Source organism: Rhagoletis pomonella, unplaced genomic scaffold (genome assembly GCF_013731165.1).
Source record: "Rhagoletis pomonella isolate Grant_MI unplaced genomic scaffold, Rhpom_1.0 Rhpom_scaffold_00010, whole genome shotgun sequence".
In the NCBI taxonomy this organism is placed as follows: Eukaryota; Metazoa; Arthropoda; class Insecta; order Diptera; family Tephritidae; genus Rhagoletis; species Rhagoletis pomonella.
The window spans coordinates 11,805,358-11,824,664 of record NW_023458564.1 but is presented as its reverse complement, the minus strand read 5'-3'; the positions used below and the strand labels follow the sequence as shown (position 1 = coordinate 11,824,664).

At 36.4% G+C, this 19,307-nt stretch overlaps 1 protein-coding gene across 1 annotated transcript in view; it reads right to left on the bottom strand.

The window, feature by feature from the left end:
• Positions 1-413: 413 nt before the first annotated feature.
• Positions 414-19,307, bottom strand: part of LOC118746042 — a 42,640-nt gene continuing 23,746 nt past the window's right edge. The window contains exon 2 of the mRNA XM_036479771.1: positions 414-1,042. Within this exon, the coding sequence (XP_036335664.1) occupies positions 456-869 (414 nt within the window). The 5' untranslated portion in view covers positions 870-1,042 and the 3' untranslated portion in view covers positions 414-455. The remainder of the gene's footprint in view (positions 1,043-19,307) is intronic.

Sequence of the window (19,307 nt, the reverse complement as noted above, 5' to 3'; positions counted from 1 at the left end):
ACTCAACAAAGGGCAAGGCGCTGCAAGGCGATTGGGTTACAGATGCTAATTACGTTTACTTGCGTCGAACACTGAGCTGGCACAGACTCACAAATATTTATGTTAACATTGGAAATTCATGGAAAATTCACTTCAGACAACACGAACAACTTGTAAACTACCAAAAGTGAAAAAAGTGAAATTGAGCGCAAAACGCGAATGGCGTCGCGCATAACCACGATATACCTGCCAACATATTTACATGCAGAGCTCTACAAGTTAGTTTTACTTTTACTACAAACTTATGCACACATATTAAGGTATATAAATGAATTGGCTGTGTGCATGGGATACATTGTACATAGTACATACACACGCAAGCCGGCAAAACAACTTTTACTGCCGCAGCAGCCGACAAATCTACTTGTTACAGCTGCTAATGGTCAAAGTGTCAAGGTGTTGGCTGCTGCGGTGGCTCAGACGGCCAGTAAGCAGTGCACATACATACATACGTACACACATACACAGAAAGCGAGTGCAAATTTACCTGTGACAGATTGTTGCATTGGTTGCATGGCCGGGTGCAGATTTGCCTGCATGGCAGTGGAGTCTTGTTTCGGCTGCTCTTGCGATAGAGAAGCTGACTCCTTACTTGGCGGCGCGGCTGACGTCGTCGTACTTTTCACGTTCGAGCTGCCATTCGTAATGGTATCGGCGGGCACCGATTCCTTAGCCACGACTATCACTGCACTGGGCGCTGCTGTACCTGCGGCTGGTGCAGCATTAGCGGGGGTGGGGGTGGCGGCGCTTACGCTTTCCACATTGTCGCTGGCACCAACATTTTCCACTTTGTTGCCGATTTCGATATCTTTATGGTTTTCGGATGGCATGATTTCTATAATTTCCACTTAATTCGATTTATTAACTTTTCTGTTTTTTGTACTTTATTTTTTATTTTTTAATTTTCTTTCGTTTTTACTTTGTGTTTTGTGCAACGCTTATGCTTTGTGTGTCGCACGCAATTCTGCACTGCACACTAAATGCCAATAATACAGTAATGCCTCTACAACAAAAAACACGAATTAAAACAATAACATTTAACTAGGCATGTACATATATATATATATATAGCAATTAACGCGCCTTCTGTTTTGCTTAGTTTTGCCTGTTTACGCTGTTCACCGAAATCAACACTCGCAATGCAGGTAATCGATTTAAAAATTAACTGTGAAAATTACTACATTTGAGCTGTTCAAAGTGTTGCAAAGAAAATACGAAAAACTATGACAGCGTAGACTGCCACGCGAACCAACACCACGTTTTGATGGTTTTTCAGCGACTGAATCGCTGTTTAGACCTGAAGCTCGCAAAAGCCAAAAGCGGTAGCCGTCAACAGCACAAACTACTGGCCGTCTACCTGTCATTATATAGGTATGTATTAGGGATGTTAATTTTTCGGCTTTTTCCAAACCCGGGATTTTGCGGGATGGCGTTAGTCCCGGGATTTAAATATCCATTACTTTTCAACAACTTGAATCGAAAAAATTGCTTCTGTATTGTTTGAGAAGCTCTCCTACCATGAAATAAATAATAATAAATGGGATTGAAACCTACTTTTTTATTTAAAGTGGCGTTTTTATTTTTTCCCTCTTACCGCAGGATTTATTTTGAAGGACTTTGTAATTTCAAAGATATGATTAATTCCAAAAACTGTTAAAAAAATTCGCAATGGAAATTTCTTTAGAACTTAAAAAATTTAAATTTTTGGATTCACAAGGACGAATAGGTAATTTTTAAGCTGTCAAAGTTAGAAGAACGAAACTCGAGGATGTTATCGAGTTTATATAAGCCCTTAACATATTATTTTTTCAACAACTTTTATTGAGCTCGAGGCCGTTTTTTAATGAAAATTTATTGTGGAAAAACAACAATAATTTGAAAAAATGGTAGAAGTGATAGCTATTTCGGAAACCACCACATTCCTTTCTTTCAGTAGGCTTCGTACCGACGGTCCCACTGACTCAGCCAGTTGCCTATGCACCGTGCTTTTTTCCGCTATTTTCATTTTTGTTATGCCAACAAAATCAAGCGCAGCTATTCCGCTGCAATTCACATGATCATGTGGTCGTTGGTAGTGTTGGTTTTTGCTAATAATTCTATTTTTAGAATGTTTAACTTTTAGGTGTGCTCGTCCTTAAGTTATTTGTTTTTGTTTTGGCCTTAAAACAATTATATTCAACCATTTTTATTGAACTCGAGGCCGTTTTTTAATGAAAATTTATTGTGGAAAAGCAACAATAATTTGAAAAAATGGTAGAAGTGATATCTATAGCAAATTGTTATAAAGCCAAAAAATAACAAAAACAAATGTTATTTCTTCAAAAACAAATAGTGCAAAATTTCAAGGATAAAATTTTAAAATGACATTTTCAATATTTATTTTCATTTTTAAATTACTGACGTGAGAGTGAAAAACTAAAAACGCAATTTTACTATAGTTGGCCCATGGTTTCGCGGATATATTGATATTTGTGTTTAACATTTACTATCGCGCGGTGTTATATGTAGAATGAGCTAGACATTTATAAAAAAATATTAATTATTAAATAAAAAATAAATATAGCCAATACTGGTCAAGAAAAGGAGTTTCTATTATTGCCATCAGTGCAAATTAGATATCCCGAAATTCCCTGAAAAAGGCCGGGATTAACATTCCTAATAGGTATGTATGTACCTTTGGTAAAGACAGTGTGTTGCCGCAAAAATCGAAACGCTGTTAAACTCAACGCTAAATGAAGTCGAAATGAATACAATTTTGTGCTTAGATGGCGTGTCACTCTCCAAGTTTATCCATCCACATAAAACATCGGTTATTTACTTCCAATAAAATCATTCAATTTGGTTATTTTTCTAATATTCACCACTACATTTTAACCAACTACAGGGCTGTTCGTGAGCTCGATCATTTTGAAAATATATATATATGTATATAGGTAAATCTAAAAGTTTCGTTTGATAAATAAAACCGACCTTTCCGAAATGTATATACTAGAGATGGGAACGGGACTAAATATTCAATCCCGAGCCCGCCCATCCCGACGTTTTTCAGAATTGCCCCGCGGGTCCCGTGAAAATGTATATATATGTATATATGTAAATCTAAAAGTTTCGTTTGATAAATAAAACCGACCTTTCCGAAATGTATATACTAGAGATGGGAACGGGACTAAATATTCAATCCCGAACCCGCCCATCCCGACGTTTTTCAGAATTGCCCCGCGGGTCCCGTGGATCCCGAAGTCTATAACTAAGATTAATTCACATGTCTCAAATTAATTAAATAACAAAAAAAAAAACAATGAAAGATCTGGCATATTTTTTTGCTTTGCTGTTCGTTTTCGTCTCAATGAAACATAAAAAAGTGGCAATTTCATAACCCGCATTTAAAGAAACTGATGAATTTTCGGAGGTTGTAAATTTTATCGGGAGTATCGGGAAAGGATTTTGGTCCTGTCCCGCTCGCAAAATATTTAAAGACCTTCCCGATACCGTCCATCGCGGTCATTTTGAATAATGTCGTAAGAATACCAGAACAACATAAACCAAGTCGATTGATTTAGGCTCGAAAAAAAATCTGAAAAGCAGAACACTTCTGGTGTACTCAGAAAATGTTTCAATTGCATTTTTAATACCATGAAATCGGAGTAAAAATTTCATGTGAGTTCGAATAACTCAAACATTTTTTCACCGCCTTTGTGTCCAAACTAGACCCGAAATGGTACAGAAAAATTCGGAACTGGTCTCAAATGATCCAGAAAAAATTGTGAACCGGACCCAAACTAGTTCCGAAATGTTTCCGAACTATTGGGCCTGAACTGGAAGTGGTTTAAGAAGGCCTACAATGAAAGAAAATTTGATAGAAGGTTGCCACCTGTATGAAAAATTTAATTAAATTAAATTAATAAGATCAATTAAATATTGCAATATGGGTATCAAACTAAAGAGGTTTATAGGTTTGAAAAATCTTATTCATTTAATTTGATAAAATAAAGGAAATATTACAATTCTGGCGTTTAACTATATAAAGAAGTTTAAGAAAGTTTACTGTCGCACACATTTTTTAAGGGGAATGCCACCTATCTGAAAATTTTAATTCAGTTAAATTAATAAGATAACCTAAGTATTGAATTAGTACACCTTTGAAGAAAGTGCGCGATAAGTAGATCTCCTTCTTTCAGTTCACTGCTCTCGCGTTGCCTTCTGCATTCCTATGCCCGGGAACCCAGACAAGAGAGATGGACATTGACGGAGACGCTGAGCGCAGTCCCATCTTGCATTCACTGAGTAGCTTGGAAATGTTACAGTAGATGATATAGCCAGGAGTGTTGCCGAGCTATATGAGTAAATAATCGCTCTTCTTTCTGGTAGCACTATTATTTATTACACTTCGCGTGCTGCAGATTTATTTAAACTATCTTACTGGTCCGCTTCATCTCTCAGTTTAACTTCCATGAGAAGCTCACCTGCACCATCGATACCCGTATTCTCTTCCACTCAGCTAGCTTCACCAAGTATTTCCCTTATCTTGGCTTTTCTGATGCCGAACCGAATCTTATTGTCGGCCTTTGCAAGGGCCTCCAAGGATTCTACGCAAATCGCGAGGAGAATTGGCTGGCTTATTGGTGGGCTTTCTCGGCTCTTTGACTTTGATGAGCTCCCTCTTGCCTATTGCTGGGATGTTCTTGTTCTGCAGCTTTATGCACCGTAGAAACTTAGGGATTCCGACGAGTCAAACTCTGGGTAAGGACCTTCAGAGTTTTCGAGCCTCACCTCAATCGCCACCCATTTTCGCTGCACTGCTAGCGGCGTTCTTCTACCTTCGTCGATAATGGAAGCCTGAAGGTGGTCTCTTGCAACGTCGCTAAAGGAACGGTGCTTAGTAGACGTTGAGGACTCCGCTACACCCCCTTGCTTCCGAGTGATTTCTTTTTTGAGCTTCGCTAGCTACCATGGTAGCAGTACGTTCTGTCTGGAATTTCCCATAGTCTTCCTCCATGTCCCTGAGTGTATCATAGCGTCTGCTGCATGTGTTTTTGCGGCTAGGTACTGCTAGTCATCCTGGACACCAAGCAGAAAACAACCTTTGCCAAAAGTTGCTTCTTTAGAATCGGTAGAAAATTGAATAGCGGATCCCTCTATCGACGAACAAAAATTACGCTCTACACTTCTCTCATCTGCTCATCCTTTTATAATAGTGCATTCCCACTTTATCGACCACGAAAACGCGTATAAGTGTTTTCACCACACCTAGGCATTTGACGGTCACAGGTAATATTTAAAACTGCATTCCTTGTAATAATTTTTGTTTATTTTTACATTTTTCATGCTAAATTGTTGGAGAAGATAATAAGAGCTGCAGCACTGAACCGCTTAGGAAAAATTTACTACAAGAGCGTGCAATTGTTGGCTTATGCCGATGACATCGATATCATCGGTATCAAAAACGGCGAAGTATATTCTGCCTTTTCCAAGTTGGATAAGGAAGCAAAGCGAATGGGTCTGGTGGTAAACGAGGACAAGACGAAGTATCTCCTGTCAACAAACAAACAGTCAACAGATTTGCGCCTTGGCACCCACGTCACTTTTGACAGTTATAATTTCGAGAAAGTAGAGAATTTCGTTTACTTGGGAACCAGCATTAACACCGATAATAACGTCAGCATAGAAATCCAACGCAGAATCGCTCTTGCAAACATGTGCTACTTTGAACTGAGTAGGCAATTCGGTAGTAAAGTCCTCTCTCGACGTACGAAAACCACTCTCTATAAGTCACTCATCATGCCCGTGCTGGTATAGGGCGCAGAAGCATGGCCAATGACGACATCCAATGAGGTGGCTCTTGGGAGCCAGAAAGATTTTGCGGAAGATTTACGGGCCTTTACGCGTTGGCGACGGCGAGTATGGAACGCTGAGCTGTATGAGCTTTACAACGATATAGATAGTATATAGTGCAGCGAATTAAAATACAGCGGCTCCGCTGGCTTTGGCATGTCGTTCGAATGGACACCGACGCTCCAGCTCTGAAAGTATTCAACTCGGAACCCGCTGGTGATAGAAGAGGAAGAGGAAGGCCCCCACTGAGATGGAAAGACCAAGGCGTTTCCAATTGGCGCCACTGGCGTGCTTTCTTGAACTCGGCCAAAATCTTCACTTCACTTCACACTTCATCTTTTTATGACCTTTTATTTAACTTGGTCATCCCGCGGAAATCGCGGAAATTTTCAATCGATTTTAAACGGACTTCCCGACAAGTTAGAGACTTGAAATTTTCAGCATAGTTCCAATCACGACAATGCAATTTAAAATATAAATGAATTCCCCATCTGGTCTTCATTCAAAGGCGGTCAAAAAATAGTAAGATTTATGGCTAACAGAGCGTAATTTGCCAAAGAACGTAAAACCACTATAAAATTGTTAAAGCTGCCAGCGCGCCGCGGCTGTATTGTAGCAAAGCTATTTGTGATACAATTAGAAGACTCCAGATGTCGTCCCGCCAGAAGAAGTTAAATACTGCGCCTAAATATATGCCATGCTACAGCAGAAATGGACGACACGCCATTTCTTTAAATAAAATTAACTGCTGCTATATGTACATATGTATGTTTATACAAAAAGTAAGCAAACAACATTTTGCTTGCCAAGTCTTCTGTTCTCTTTCATTGAAAGTTGAATTATTATACCTTTCATGAGTATGAAATGGTATTGTAACTTTGGTCCGATGTTTGTAAGTACCAGAATAAAGAGATAGACCCATTAAAATGTATACTTATATGTTCAGAACGTCGAGCTGAGTCGATTGAGCCATGTCCTTCTGTCTGTCTGTCTGTCCGTATGTTTGTATGCAATCTAGTCTCTCAGTTTTCGAGATATCCTGATGAAATTTGGTAAGTGGGTGTATTTTTATATTGACTTAATCATTTGTCGGAACCGGAAGAATCGGACCACTATAACATATAGCTCCCATACAACTGATTGTTCAGATATGAGACTTTTCGTTATAACTCCTCCATTTATGCAGCTAAGAACATGAAATTTTGCAATACTTCCATCCATTATCCACAGAAAGCCTAGAGTGAAAATTACAAAGATCGGGTCACTATAACCTATAGCTCCCATACTACTGATTGTTCAGATATGAGATTTATCGTTATATCTCCTCCAATTAAGTAGCTAGTAACATGAAATTTTGCACTGTTGTCCCGCATTATCAAAAGAATACTTTCAGTGAAAATGGCGAAGATCGGGTTGCTATAACCTATAGCCTCCATACAACTGATTATTCAGATATGAGATTTTTTGCCATAGTTCCTCCATTTATGCAGCTAGGAACATGAAATTTCGCACCATTCTACTCATTACTAACATAATACTTACAGTGAAAATTACAAAGATCGGGTGACTATAACATATATCTCCTGACGTTTTTAAAAAAGCTTGTCGGCTAATTCAGCGTACATGCATAATTGGTTACGTATGTACATGTATGTACATATGTATGCAGATATTTAAATGCTGGTTTGCTATTCGCAGTTTTGACAAAATTTTCTTGCTAAAAAATCATTTGTTACACTACTTTATTTTAATCCTCTGATTGTACATGTTAAATGTTGTTTTTAAAAAATACTTTTTTTACATTATTTTATTAGTATTAAAAGAACTGTTCGTTTTGTAAAAGTGATGACTTCAATAGGAATTCTATAAAATCTGATTGAAATAATAACAGATTGGCGCTTACACATATGTTAATGTTTGGCCGAGCTTCTCTGATCTCTGATTGAAATACAAAAGGAAATTTATGAGAAATCCTTTATAGCTGTAGGAATGCACTATAAAGCGCGAAAACGTGGACGTTATCAAATAAAGATGAGAACACTTCAAAGAGTTTCGCATGGGTGATGGGTACCGAAGAAGTTGGAATGATGAACTGCAAAAGATTTAACATTCTGCGTTTGCGATAATATCCTTCGATTCAGCACCTATGCGTTGGAAACAAAGCAACGGCACCCATGAACTGAATGAAAAGACCAACTCCAGAATGATCTGTCTACACTTGGCACGAACAATTGAAGGAACTTGCAATAACAGGCAATTACCGAAATTTTTTGTTTCAGTGTAACCCGAAAGCGGTTTTAGCAAGGAAATAGGTCGACTTGCTACTACATGCATAAAATAAGATAAAATTAACATCAGGGTTGCCACTTTGCTAAATTCTTACCAAAATTGGTAGAAAAAACTTGGGTTGGTAAAAAGGTAAATTTTTTCTTATTTTGGCAGATTTTTGTTGAATTTTTCGTTCCTGATTTATTTTTTGTAGTTATATTTATATTATAAATTTCTTTACATACTTTTTATATGCTTACATACATATAAATGTATATCGATATAAGGCGAACATATCGTGCTCCATTCAAAACTCATTTTACTGGAAACCCGAGGAGCTTTTGATTGCCTAAATATTTTAAATGATTATTTAAATACATATAAAGAAAAAATTGACAGGTATGTATGTAATGACGCACTGTGTGCAAAAAAAATTAAATCACCGCCATTTTTTATCAATAGAAATTGTTAAGTAATTTACACAAAAGTCTGGCGGCAAAAATTAAAAAAAAAAATTAACGGGAAGCACATTGCGAGCTATACTTAAGTATTATTTGCTTTAAAACTCGGTACCTTAAATTGTTCTAAATATTCAGAGTAAAAAATTTGAAATTTGGACGAAAATTTTCTGAATTTTTCTAAATGTTGTATATAGTTTGAATCACTAATTTTTATGGATTTAGTTAAAGCAACAAAAAATTTTTACTTAAAAAACATTGCCATTAATAAAAAAATCACCAAGTGCTTTTTTTGAGTCACTGTATTTGTTTATAATAACTCGAGTTGAAGTTTTTCAAATTATGAAGTTTCGTTGTTGTATATAGTTTTAATTAAAATAAATAAAAAAAAAAACCAAACTAAAACTTTTATTAAAAGGACTTTATTAATGGTAGATATTTTCCAGATTTGGTAGATTTTATTCAAGTGGATGGTAAATATTTTTTTTCGTCAGCGGCAACCCTGATTAACATTAGAATATTTACCTTATCTTAAAATGTAAAATATTTTACTTAACAGACGTAGCAACACACGCCACACGGTGGGGCAAAAAGGTTTGCTGTGTACAAATTAATTTTGAGAGCCCAAATATGAACCGATTTCAAGTTTCTTTTTTTTTAATAAAAGATTTCGCGTCAATCTATCCGCGGAGATTAAAAAGAAACTCTAGTTTTTGTATTAGTATTTTGAAATAATAAAAAGGGTTTGTATTGTTATTGAATAAAAATGCATTCGTTTATTATTAACAGTTAGAAGGAGACCGGTGCACACGCGATCGCGATGGAATTCAAGATTTATAAAATGTATAATTAAAGTAAAGTTTTCACACTTTTCAGCCAGTTTAACGTCGAAAGCTTCGGTAGCAGAAACACAGAGTGACACAGAGTTTTGTGCTTATTTAGCAGATTCGAATACATCTTTTAGCATGTTAAATAAATACACCGGAATAGGTCTATCTTTATAAAGTATAATGTGCCATTGCCCTCTTCTGCTGCAGTTGAACGTCTGTTTTCGTTCGCAGAGCTGCTAAATTCTTCGCGACGTGGATCACTTTCTGATAGTAATTCCGAAAAATTACTTTTACTGAAAGCCAATAGTTTTTTAAACTAAAAAACTTTCTGCTTTTTAATAGAATAAAAAGAAGTTAAGTTGCTTAAGTCATTGGTTGAAGCTAGAAGCGTTTACCTATGTCTGAATTGTTAATAAATTATTAATAAATTATTTATAAATTATTGTAAAGAATTTATATTTGGCAGAGCTATTAGCGAGGGCACTTCTAGTTTGAGTGGTCGAGCGAAGTATGTATGCATTGCTTTGGCTCATCAGTAAGCATAGCAACAACGAAAAATGGTAGGTGACGTAGGCGAAAACGAGAGAAAGAGGGTGCGGAGGTGTGATGTTTAGATGCAGTTTTGTCATGCAGAAAATCGAATTTTTATGCACCCTTTGTATATGCTCTCGATTAGTGGAACATTAAAGATGACAATCAAAACAACCTACTGCCAGGTGTAATGCTGTGAGGGGATTCACTTTGCGCTGCTGAATGCCCTGCGTAAACCCACTGAGGGCTTGTGTGCCTCACCATCGTACTTCTAATTATTCATCAAAATAAATGTCACTTAGACAGATTGCAATTAGAAATTTTTGTGCAATTAATGATTGCAATCAAAAATCAATTGCAATAAAAAATTTATTGCAGTCAATTTCTTCTAAATTATTGCAATCAAAATATAAGCAATTAATGTTAACTGCAATTAACAAATATTGCAATATTTCGTAAAATATGCGATTGCAATCCAATTTCATTGCAATTTTTTACAGCCCTGCCACATACACATTCTAATGTGAGAAATTTAGTTTGTATGGGAGGTGCCACGCCGCCTTTTTCAATATCTCCCATTTTTTCCATGAGTTTGGCGTAAATTTTATATAACTGTGTACTAAGTTGCAGCACTCTACGATGAATACTTCCAGAAATATGTTGTGTGAAAAGATTAGTTTGTATGGGAGGTGCCACGCCCCTTGATATATCGAAATTATTCTTCTTCTATTATCATCCTTTGAGGGTCTAGACTCTTGAGTCGATGTCCAAAATTTCAAAAATATCGGCACAGCTGTTCTCGAGTTTTTCGATTAGAATTAGATATATCAGTATAGATGGCAAATTAAAAATATTTTTGAATTAAATGTTTCCTATGGAAAAATGTTTATGAATAGTTTTTAGATAACTGCAGGCATTTAAAATTAATTTCCAGTATTTTCCAAAATATTGGAAGCATTCAAACGTAAATTTTTTTCTTTCATTTTTCAATATAATAATAATAATAGATTGGCGCTTACACATATGTAAGTGTTTGGCCGAGCTACTCCTCCGCCTTGCGGCGTGCGCCTTGATGTTGTCACATAAAGCGGAGGGACCTACAGTTTACGCTGTGGTGTAGTGGTAAGCAGTGCGCGCTTTCACACATCAGCACCTGGGTTCAAGCCCTGGTCAAAGCAAGATCGCAAAAAATATAGAAAAAGGTTTTTTCTAAACAGCAGTCGTCCCTCGGCAGGCAATGGCAAACCTCCGAGTGTATTTCTGCCATGACAAACAGCTTCTCATAAAAACAAAATCGCCGTTCGGAGTCGGCGTAAAACTGTAGGTCCGTCCGCTTTATGTGACAACATCAAGGCGCATGCCACAAGTCGGAGGAGAAGCTCGGCCAAACACTAACATATGTGTAAGCGCCAATCTATTATTATTATTAATACTTTCGAAGATACTTGAACTTTTACTAAAAAAAACAGTATTAATTAACGTATTAATTAATTTTTATCTTTAGAGCACATTGAACTTTGATGGACTAGGTCGATCCTAAGATATTGACAAAAAATTTTCATCTTCCACACAGATTGTTTTTAGAGCATAATTAACCATATTTTTGTTATTACCAATCAAAATTCTAAAAAAGCGGATTTTCGGCCCACGCTAATGTACATTGTAGATAAAATCATATAAATACGCAGTGCTTAGTAAGTTTTTGGCAGACATACATATTTGTGTACTTATTTTCCACGCCTTTTAAATACATACATATGTATTTATAGATATTTAAAAACAACTGGTGAAATGAATTAACCATCACACCCAATTTTGATAACGTGTATGTAATTACCAGGGAACGGATTTTACGTAAATTGCCTTTTTTTGCTTAGAGATTAGATTACATTTAGAGAAGTAGGCAGGTCACCTAGTTACCGCGACCGAAACGATCTATTGTAACAAACCACTATTTAACTACAGGTTATCTGTATTCGTATTGCTAAGAAACCTCGCGAGTTCCTGTGGCTGAATGCGATTTAGGTCGTGTGCTTCTAGGTGCGGTGATTCTAGGAACCGGTGTCTGGTCCTGGTGAGGGCTTCACAGTTCATTTGCTCTGCTGTTTCCTATACATCGTTGCACAACCTACACTGGCGAGAGTTAACACCTACTATGTTTGACAGTGGCCAGTAAGTAATCCTGTAACAACTCTTACTTAAGGCCTACTGAGGTGAAGCAGTTCTTCGGTTCTCCTTGTTGTTTTGTCCGGAATGAAGGACTTCGCCTGTCTGTTACCTTTCGTATTTGTCCAGTAATGTTGTGCTTCGTTCTTCATCCAGATATAGTAGTTTCGCCTAACGGAGCTCCATGGTAGCCGGTAAAGGATCCTGGGCCTATGAATCCCTGTGCAGCCACTTTCCTGGCGAGAATATCTGCCATTTTATTGTCCATGACTCCACATGGCGTTAAACTCGACCTGAAAGACAGAGTTAACTTGCCCCATGCCGGTGAAAAGGAACCGTCTGGATTGTATGTTGTAAACTCCTGCTCCGTAGCCAGTCATCTTGGAGCCGTCAATATACCAGATGTTGCTTTCCTTCCGGAGGTTAGGTCGTTCGTTGTCGCAGTTGTTTCTGTCGGGGAAAAAGACCTTGCTTAGAGATGGAGTAGTTTCGATTAAAAATTACCACGATTCCAAATATATTCGATGTTGCCATCTATTCTTTTTCATGATATTGGCCTCTTTTTGCCTTTAATTAAGTGATAATAGTATATCTAAAATTTTCAAAAAAAAAAGATTTATAAGCCCATATTCGAAGAAAGCACTGCGAAAAATTTACCGTATAAAAATACCGCTGTAAGTAATCTGCGTACATACCCAGTGGGAAAATGTAATGTATAGTAATCGAAAAAATAATCAGTAAAACAACCCATTTTACATTCAAAAATGCATTTTTCCCCAGGGCGATGTCCTAAGAAAAGTGGGGCATTAAATTTTGCATTACCTAGTATCGAGAAATGAATGTGTTTCAATACGAAATTTTTGGAACTTCGTGATGACATTAGAATGCTGATTATATTAGTTAGCAGTAATATAATCGAGAACTCATAAGAAATACATTATATTATATATCACGCGTGTAATGTATTACTACTTTTCTGCTTGGGTACATGTGTACATACATATATCGATATATGAAAAGACGTAACAAATTTTGACAGTACTGAGTGCGGATTTCAGATCAGATTTAAAAATTCTGACGGTAAATTCAAGATCAGGGACCACAAAAACCTAAAGGTAACAGCTTTTAAGCGGTTTTGTGAGATTAATAGAAAAAAATTTCGGATTGAATCATTTAGCTATGATGATTCATGCTTACGAAGTTATACCGAAGTAATGGACATTATAACTGGTATATCTCGAGAAAGAAAAATCCAATCGCAACAAACGAAAATTAATTTTAAAGGGGAAGAGTAGTACTAAATGATGCCTAAAGTAGAAATAAGCAACAAAATTTGTTGTTCTCATACTACAATCTAAAATATTGCCAAAAACCGTTTAAGGTTAGGATATCTCGAAATCTTGACGTGCTATAGCAATTATGCAGCCAGATATGGATTCAGCGTCAAAAATCTGCAATAAACGATGTTTTACTCAGGTGGTAAAAAAGCCAAAATTTGTCGAACTGTGTAATGAATTCTTATAAAATATAGCCCTAAATGTCGTATGCCAAGATATACATACTTCTACACAGAGTCAGAGAACTTAGATAGATAGAGAAGGTGCAAATTTTTGGAACGTAAAATTGTTTGGCTGAAAAATAAATCCATGGAATATCATCATGGAGTTAACAGCAAAAAGCCTTAATACTCTGTTATGATAATGTTATGTTAATTGCAAGTGCCTGGCTGTGTTGCTAGGTTGCTGGTGACTGCAGAAACATATTCATGTATATGTTTTTATAAAATTAAATAAATTAAAAGTTAAATTATATGAATTGTACTTGTTTATCAGTTAGCATTTCGGATCTTCATATATGCATGACCATTTGTTAAATATAATTTATTGAGTAGTTAATATTGCTTTAACGACATAAAACAATCCAAAAACTCAAAAAGCATGTGTTCAAGTGCGCTTCTTGTACGAGTATATAGTATATGTATATATAAATATATATAATATATCTATATAGTATATAGTAAAAATGCATGTTAGTTGAAAAGAATTCTAAAATTGGTAAAAAATTCATATTAATAGTTTTGATTAATTAAAAAAATATGAAAATTGTTTATATTGTATTAAGTTATATGAAAATTGTTGTTCGAAGAAACATACATATATATGTATGTGACAGTGTATGCTCTCACTGCAAACCTTATGAAAATTATGTACACATGCAATTGGCAAACTCTTCGGCATTTCAAAGGGGCTTTAGGTTGGAAAAATCTATTTTGTTTTCTTATGGTAGCTGCTATGCTATTTACATATAATGCAATAACCCACAATTTTGTAGCTGCTTTAGTTTTTTCACAATTTCACTTTAAACATGGACACATCGACAAAAAAAAAGAGCAAACAGCGTTTAAAGACGTGCCTCTACTCAACCCGTTTACGAAGCGTCCGCGGCTAATGGGTTCTCCGCCACGGGTTGGGTTAGCAACGCCTCGTGCTAATAGCGAGACAGAAACAACCCATACTCCTGCATGGTCTACGTTGGGGGCAAAGATTCGAGAGCTCGTGAATATGATGGAGGATTTCAAAACGAGGTCCATCCACCAGCCCATGAGAGATCTAATAACGGAACTACCGATCTTATATGATAGATCCCGACCCATATACTCGAAGGACACAGCAGACGCGTACTCACAAACCACGCCGTCAAAAACCTGGGGGAAAAATAGCCATACCAGGCCGGAAGAAGCAGCAAAAAGACTAACAAAGCCAAGTAAGAACAAACAAAAGAGCCAACCACCAACCAAAAAGGCGCGGAAACCCCTCAACGCGAAGAGGCAACGACCGAGGAGGCCACGCAATGGAAGAAGGTGGAACGAAAAAGGAAACCGCGAACAAAGGTTCCCAGAACTGATGCGCTAATAATAAGTTGCAAAGGAAACTCTTACGCAGAAATACTAAACGAGAGAACGTAACAAAGGTACGCAAGACAGCCAATGGGGACCTCCTCCTCCAACTGACAAAGCCCACGGATCCAAATACGATTAATATTAAAGAATCAGTAAAGAGGGCACTCGGCGAAAATGTAGCCGTTAGGTCCTTGATCGCAGAAACTGCGGTAGAAATCAAAGACCTTGACGATGTTACAACTAAACAAGAGCTCTGTAATGCCCTAGAGAAAGAACTAGATGGCGCCAAACTTCCGTAGGAATCCATTAAATATTTAAGGAGTGCGTATAGCGGCACCAAAATAGCCACGTTATTGCTACCAGTGACCAAGGCTAATAAATTGCTGACCGCGGGAAAAATCGGCGTAGGATGGGTTATTTGCCGTGTACGATTGAAGGTACAACCGACGCAGTATTTCAAATGCTTAGAATTCGGTCACTTGGCTAGAAACTGTAAAACGCCACATGACATGAAAAGTACCTGCTTCAACTGTGGAGAGCTAGATCACAAAGCCCGCGAATGCAAAAAGGAATGGAAGTGTGTCTTATGTGCTAGAAGAAACCAGCCAGAAACAAAGCTCAGAACTGGCACAGAAGCTTTGCAAAAACAACTAAAATCATGAGAGTACTGCAGTTGAACCTAAATCACTGTAAGGCCGCTCAGGAGTTGTTGAACCAAACCGTAACGGAAAGAAATATAGACATAGCAATGCTAAGTGAGCCGTATAAAGTACCCAGTGAATCCCAGCTGTGGACAAAGGACAGCAGCGCTAGAGCTGCGGTATGGAGCTGTGCTAAAACGCCTTATAACATAGAAAACCTTAAAGTTGAGGTAGGTTTCGTTTGTGTAAGGGTGGCAGGACTGGTCTTCTACAGTTGCTACATACCCCAAGCTTCAGCCTCGAAGAGTTTGAAAGAGTAATGGGTAACATAGTGAGGGATGCGAGAACCAGGGCAAATGTGGTGATGGCTGGTGACTTTAATGCATGTGCCGTGGAATGGGGAAGCCGCAGGACAAACGCCAAGGGTAGAGCTCTCCTAACGGCGTTATCAGTCCTAAACGTAGCACTTCTAAACAACGGAGACAAGTTTACCTTCTGTAAGGACGGCACGGGGTCAATTTTCGACCTGACTTTTGTGAGCAGTGGCCTTTTTCAGCGCGTCCCCTGGGAAGTTAGTGACGCGTACACCCACAGTTACCACTAGGCGATCATCTTTACGATAGAGGGCGACATACAAAGGCGAAGCACTTCAAGAGTGCAATCAGTCGGCTGGAAGCTGAGTTCGCTGGATGATAGAGACACATTAATCCTAATGGCATCAGAAATCGTTCTACTAGAGGGAGCTACGAATATGGCAACCAGCAGACATGCCCCAGTCTATTTGTGGAACGATCGCATAGCAGACCTACGGCGGCAATGCAAACCAACCCAACCCAAATATTTCGTAACCAAGGATTAATATTGATGGCGTCGTGGCAATTCACAGAAATTTAATAATTTGTCTGTGGATGGAGGACAGCGCGGGGAAGACCAAAGCAGATCAATCGTACATATGTATGTACATATTTACATTTATTAATGCATACATATTTATGCGTTTGTCTTTTTGGATGAACAAAGAATTTCATATATGTATGTACATATGTAGTGATTTAGAGATTGCAATTTGAATAATGTACTGTGGCGCGTATGCTGGAGGCGATGCAACTTTTTGGCGTCTCGCCGTTTGTCTTGGATCAAATCCCGGACGGACCAAGTAATAATTTTTGTTTTGTTTTTTTTTTTTAATTGTCATATCCATATTCCATTTTAAATTTTACTATTAGCTTTGTTTAAAATAATATATGTAAATGGATATGTAGGTACAAAGGCATGTAAAATTTCACATAATCGCTCAAATTTGCCAAAAGTTACTGAAAACTTTATTGTAAATGTTTTCACTAAAATATTAGTTACTGGAATTAAAATTTTATGGGAATCCAATTTTTATTCCCATTTTTAGAAAGCGCAAGTATGTATATATTCATACCACCAAAATTATTTCACAAGTAGGTAATTTTAAACACACATACATATGGTATGTACATTAGGGTGGTCCAAAAACTGTAAAGTCGGAACTGTATTGCTCTCACCCCTAGATTGTTCTATATCGAAAAACAGTATACCAGTATTTTTTTATTTTGAAATCAAATAATATCCAGAGCTCGCTCAAAGCGCTCAAAGTTTTCCATGTATTTTTATATGGGAAAAAACTTTTAGTAGAAATGGTATAGAATTTTGGAAAATCAATATTTTTCGATCGGAAAACTCTGGTTCTCTTCAGAGGACTTTAAATTATAATACGCAATTGTTTATTTAACCATTTTTTAATACTAACGATTTTTTATTGGTCGCCCCATTGCATTTTTCGGGGTTTTTGTGGGTATTTGGCGGATCTATAAATTATAGTTGCAATGAAAAAATGGTTAAATAAACAATTGGGTATTATTATCGGGAATCTCCTACAGATAAACAGAGTTTTCCGATAGAAAAATATTGATTTTTAACTATTCTATACCATTTCTCCGAAAAGTTATTTTTTTCCCATATAAAATACATGGAGAACTTTACGGGTATATTTTTTTTGTTTGGTATAGAACAATCCTAGGGGGTGAGAGCATAAAAATTCCGACTTTACTTTTTCACATGCATTTTTGGACCACCATAATGTACATAGACTGGCAATCAAAAGTGAGTGCATAGTGTTTTTTGTTTAATATTTGCAATGTTTTTCAATTAAATTTTTTTTTATATTTTTTTTATAAAAATATGGTTCATGCTTTAATCCAAACTATACAAGTCAAACTTTATACAGAACTTAGAAAAATTCAACGAATTTTGACCTTTTTAATCTGAATTAAAAAAAAAAAAAAATAGATAGATCGGTTTTTTTTAAATTCTAATGAAATAAAATCAAGTTTTAAGCGGCTAAAAAATCTAGATGTTTTTTAATGAATTTTGTTTCCCGGCGGATTTTGCGGTTTTATGCATATAACAAGTGCAATTTGTAAAATAGAGCGTTCATTTTTTTAATTTTGTTTGCAAACGGTCATGCGCATTTTATTCTACAAGAAATTCCCTTTTATATGGTCAAAAGTGCAAACAGCCGTCAGCAATAAAAAATCCTTAAATATCAACGCGATTTTTTAGCCGCTTAAAACTTATATTTACTTGTTTTCTTAGAATTAAAAAACCGATATATGTATCTGCGTAGGTATTCAAAATTTTTCTAAATATTCAGATTAAACAGGTCAAAATTTAGACGAAAGTTCGTTGAATTTTTTTAAGTTCTGTATAAAGCTTAAAAGTTTGACTTGTATAGTTTTGATTAAAGCATGAACCACATTTTTATAAAAAGATAATAAAAAAAAAGTTAATTGAAGAACATTGCAAATATTAAGCAAAAAACACCATGCACTCAATTTTGATTGCCAGTCTATATATGCATGTACATAGTATGTGTGTAAACTTTATGCCAAACTATCATTATTTTAAATTGTATTTGCATCTTCATAAAAGGAGAACAAGATAAAAAAATTTTACAAAAACTACAAACTAATGAAAACTATGTGAAGATTTACCATATTTTCGTTTATTTCCTCTGAAAGAACATCACCTTTTGTTGCTCAACATTGTATTATGTTATCAACATTAAATTCAACAGAATTTCTACATTCCGACTTGAACTTTTCTAACGCTGTTAATTTTTCGTCTGCGAATAGTTTCCACTTTCAGTTTGCACCTTCTCTATCTATCTAAGTTCTCTGCATTAGAGGTGGGTAACTCAACTCAGAGTTGAGTTATTGAGTTGATTCCTATAAGTGAATCGGTAACTCAGACTCCCTGTCCAATAAAAATGAAACTCAGTAACTCAGTTGATGCCGTAGGGCTCACATGAATCAATTGAATCATAGTGGCTCATATTTGTCCATATAACTCTCTCGCTTCGCCACAGTGTTTAGCATGGCAAAGTCTTGCATTTTGTTTTTGCACGAGGCGAATTTATACAAGGTGGTGGCAAGAATACAACAACAACAACCACATGTATTTTGTATTGCGGGTGTTATGTCAAATCTCACAAATTCTTATAATTTCGTTTTTTTTTTTAGTTTTTCTCGAAATATGTATGTATGTAAGATATATAAAGATGTGCATAACAAATCAATTGCCTTTCCAACCATATCCACATTTTGAAATTCGGTAC